Source organism: Pteropus alecto, unplaced genomic scaffold, assembly GCF_000325575.1.
Source record: "Pteropus alecto unplaced genomic scaffold, ASM32557v1 scaffold189, whole genome shotgun sequence".
NCBI classification, from domain to species: domain Eukaryota; kingdom Metazoa; phylum Chordata; class Mammalia; order Chiroptera; family Pteropodidae; genus Pteropus; species Pteropus alecto.
Window position 1 is genome coordinate 485,928 of NW_006442117.1, and position 4,401 is coordinate 490,328.

General features: G+C 59.4%; 1 protein-coding gene across 1 annotated transcript in view; it reads right to left on the reverse strand.

Annotated features, from left to right (window-relative positions):
• TTC13 (tetratricopeptide repeat domain 13) overlaps nt 1–4,401 on the reverse strand; it is a gene marked incomplete at its 5' end in the record, with an annotated part of 36,638 nt that overhangs the window by 6,287 nt on the left and 25,950 nt on the right. The window contains 2 exons of the mRNA XM_025039068.1: nt 868–977; nt 4,280–4,364. Coding sequence (XP_024894836.1) covers nt 868–977; nt 4,280–4,364 — 195 coding nt within the window. The remainder of the gene's footprint in view (nt 1–867; nt 978–4,279; nt 4,365–4,401) is intronic.

Sequence of the window (4,401 nt, forward strand, 5' to 3'; positions counted from 1 at the left end):
TGCGTCGCCGCTGGGCGACAGGGCAGGGGGCGATTCATGGCACAGCGAACCCTGACGTTCCTTCGGGGGGAGAACGAGCTCTACTGGACAGTCCTGTGATGACTGGTCTGGGGTACGGTTTGAGCTGCTGAACTGAGCGGACTTGGGGGGCCTGTACCCGCTGTGCGCGGAGCCGAGGGCGGGCGCCTGCTGCCTGGGAGTGCGGGCCGCGAGCCGGGTGAGTTGCGGGGGCCATGCGTCTGCCCCAAACGCAAGGGGCTCGGAGCTCCCGGCTTCGCCGGGATTTCAGATGTAAACAAGACGACGGCTAATAACATGATCGCTGCAGTGCTACTCGCAAAGGGAACAAATGGGGAACACCTCACACGGCCGTAGCCGAGAAGCCGCAGGAGAGACCGCGACGTGCATGAGACGGACCGCCGGGCAGTAGCAACCGCGCGCGGCAGCGGGAGGGGCAGACGAGAAACCGGCCTCGCTCAGACGCGTGGCATCACTGTTTCCAGGGAAACGGCGTGAGGGGCTTTATTGCTTCTCTCCGGCACCCAGGTGGGCTGCATTTTCCGCACCGAGACCACGCTGTCCCTGCAGCGCATCCACCCTGCACTAAAGACTCTCGCAGCGGCTGGCGATCGGCCATGTCCCGTCGCTCACGTCGTCGGGGGAGAGCCTCGCCTGTGGCGGGCTCAGGGCCTGTCCCCGAACCCCGTCAGGCTCCTGTCTACGGAGCTGCGAGACTGAGCGGGCCGGAGCTGGCACCCGCAGGCGGGGCCGTGTGGGCCCAGCGAGCGCCCCGCCATCACACCTCCGGCCATGCGCACGGCGCCGGCCACCGCGCGCCCTCGCGGCCACTCGGGGAAGCGTACGTACTTGTCGCCTGTCACGGTGATGGTGAATCCATCGTGTTCCTTCCCGTGGTCTTTGAGGCTGGGGACTTTCGTGCTCACAGTGAAGCCATCCTTCGTTTTCGTGTTAAACTGCTTTCGGGAGGAAAGAAAACAGTTTCCGCGTCACCGGAACAGAAGGCACCGCGATCCTGCGGCAGCCGCCCCGACGTCGCGTCCCACGGTCACGGGGGCCCTGACGCCAGACACCCGGCCGCAGTGACAGAGGCCACCTCTGCCTGTCCCCAGGGCCCAAGTCCCGCCCCCGTGATTTCTCCTCCTCTCTGTGAGGTTTGAGTTGAACTGACTTTAATTCCATTTTCCTACCTTCTGGGGGTTCAGAAGATCACACACCCCCTTCCTGTTCTCTCAGTGTTCACCTTTCATTTCTTAATACACGTGTATTTAAACTTGCATTTTTCTGTCGATGTCATGGGGCCAGTGATTACATTTTCTCATGGAAAAGAAACAAATACCTGTGGAACATTTTTACTTCTTTTCTCTGCTTTCCTCAACCTGCCAATGTCGACATGACCTGGTACTTTCATTTCGGGCGACGTCTACACATTTTTAACACCGGGCATTAACAACTCGTCTCTTCGGCTTGTTTGTTCGCCACCATTTCTCACATCTCGTGTTCCTTCTTTCCTGGGTTCGTCTCGTGTGAGTGCTTACGTCTCTGATGACAGAGAGACTTGGGTTTGAAGACCCCGCTGAACACGCGTGGCTCACACAGCCTTTATTATACCCTCCCAGCTGGGTGCTGCTGTGGCTGCTTCGTGGCTTCCCTGTCACCGTCTTGGAGAAGCCACCATCGGCAGGGTGAGGTCGGGCGTCGGTGGGACTCTCCTTTCTTAGCTGCTGTGGCTGCTTCGTGGCTTCCCTGTCACTGTCTTGGAGAAGCCACCGTCGGCACGGTGAGGTCGGGCGTCGGTGGGACTCTCCTTTCTTAATTTAATTTTTTTCTTCTGCAGAAGCCATTTAAGATGCTTACTTTATTCTCTCTCTCCTCCTCCGTGGTAAAAGACATGCGACGTGAACGTGGCCATTTTAACCACGTAAGTGTACGGCTGGATGGCGCTAAGCGCATTCGCACCACTGGGCAGCCATCGCCGCCGTCCACCCCAGAACTGTCACCTGTCACAACCCCGCCCCCGCTGAGCACTAGCTCTCCATCTCCCCTCCCCCAGCCAAGCACCGTTCTCTCTGTGTCTATGGATTCGACTACTGTAAGTAGAATCAGACAGCATTTGTCCCTTTGTGACTGGCTTACGTCACTCAGCATAACGTCCTCAAGATTCACGTGTCGCAGCCTGTGTCGGAATCTCCTTCCTTGAAGGCCGAGTGCTGTTCCCTTGGGTGGACGGACCGCGTGTTGCCTGTCCTTCGTCCGTCGATGGACACCTGCATTGCTTCCACCTCTGGGTGACTGTGAATAAAGCTGCTGTGAACGCGAGTCCCTGTGGGGTGTAGGCTCAGCTGTCTTCAACCTGCTGGTCTAGCTACCTGAGATTTTTCTTTAAACTAAGAGAATTCGGGTGATTTCTTTTGCCTCTGTTTTATGGTACTGGCTCAGACCTCTCAGGAAATCGCATTATGCACTTTTCATTTGCGTAAACTCTACACGCGGTGACCCGCACAGCGTAGCTCGTGCGTGCCGACAAGCGTACACGCCCACGTGGCTCCACGGCGACCCGGACGGCGCGTCTCCCTCATTGGCTCCGGGCGCCTCGCCCACCCCGCACGTGGACGCCGCCCTCGTCAGCAGTCGCCGATCTGTCTGTCCCCGTGGGCCGTCTGCACCTCCGGGTGAATCGCACTCCCTCGTCCATGCTGCCTTCACTCGACACGCCTCTGAGGTCTGTGCGTTCGCTTCCTTCTTGTCACCGAGTGAGTATCCATCGTCCCCTGCCCTCCCCGAGAAACAGCGGCGGAGCCTCGCGAAGCCCCGACCCGGACAACCCCAGACCAGGAGCACTGCGAACTGGCACACGGACCTCAGGCCGTTCACGAAACCACGGGAGCGGCGCCTCTGTGGGCACCTACTCGGCCCGTCTCGTCCTGCACATGAAGGGGCAGGGTGCTAGGAAGCCGCACTGGGTCCCTCCTGGGTCGCACGATGACACTGAAGACGCTGCCCGGGACCGTTGTCTGTCCTGCTGAGTCGCCGGGTGCTGCAGCAAGGACAAGGCGTCTTGTGAGCTGACTACCCATCTGGATGCGAGGCCACGGACCTTTCGGTCCTGGAAGCTCATTTTGGTCCCTCAGAGCTCCCACTCCGCGGCCGATTCTCCATCACTGTGTGCATCTTTTCCTTTAAGTCCTCAAATGCGTTTATGAAGCAGACTGGGACCCTAACGAAAGAGCCAATTCCAGCCTCTCGGCCTCTGCTCCTGGTGACGGCTTTTGTTTTTCTTGGTCATGGGTCACATTCTCCTGCTTCTTCACTTACCGAATAAGTAAGGAATCCAGATTATGCGGCCTTTCTTTAGAGGGTATTAAACTTTGTTTTGGCAGGCAGTCAAATCGCCAGCAAATCCATCTAATCCTTTTAGCTTTCGTGTCATTCTTTGCTAGGGTGATCTATTTAGAAATTGTCCTGGGATACGGCCCTTCCTCTCGAGTGTGGTCTGACACCCACGTTGTGTCCTAAATGCCCACGGTGCCCGGCGGAGTCCTCCATCCAGCGGGTCTGGGACGCCGGCGTCTCTCAGCACGGCGAAGCCCTGCTGGCTGGCTTCAGCCCTTGTGCCCACAGCAGCCCCACCGCCCCATGGGCCCTCCCGGGGTCTCAACGCACACGCGCAGCCCCCTCTCGGCCAGGACGGCGTGACACTCCCACGGCGACTCCCGGGCGCTCCCTGCTCCGCAGGGCTCCCTCCGCCTGTCTCCGCCCTGCCGACCCCAGCCACGTCCGCAGACCCCAGTGCCAGTCTCGGGCCCCTCAGCTCGGCGACGCTCCTGTGTGGCGGCGTAGCACGCAGTCCCAGGCAGAGAGCGAGGTGACCACGGGGCCCACCGCGTGCGCGTCTTTCTCTCCGTCTCGAGTCTCGTGACCGTGCAACCCCTGAAGACGGTCGCTTTGCGCTCCGCCCGGTTTCGCGACGGGCGTGGTGTGTGTGTGTGGGGGGTGCAGCGCCGGTCGCTCCGCAGGGGCAGACGCGGAATTCGGCCATGCGCACTCTTACGTTTTCTTGTTTTCGACGCCACCTGCTCGCTCGCAGTCCGAGGCCCGCGCTTCCTTTCATTTTGGTTACGATTCGCTGTGTTTATGTTCGCAGTTATAACTCTGAAAATGCTCACGGCACGACGTTAGTAAGCGTGGCGCGGCCACTCAGAGACTGCGGCAGGTCCGTTTGCTCCCGAAAGGTGCTCCGCGGTTTTGATGACAAATTTACCTTCATAATCGGAAGAAGGTCTTCTACTTTGTGCACCTTTGCCAGAGCTTCCCTCACTTCCAGCAGCCCTTTAGGGTTATTAGCTCTGAGGGGGGGAGGGAGGGAGAGAGAGAGAGAGAGAG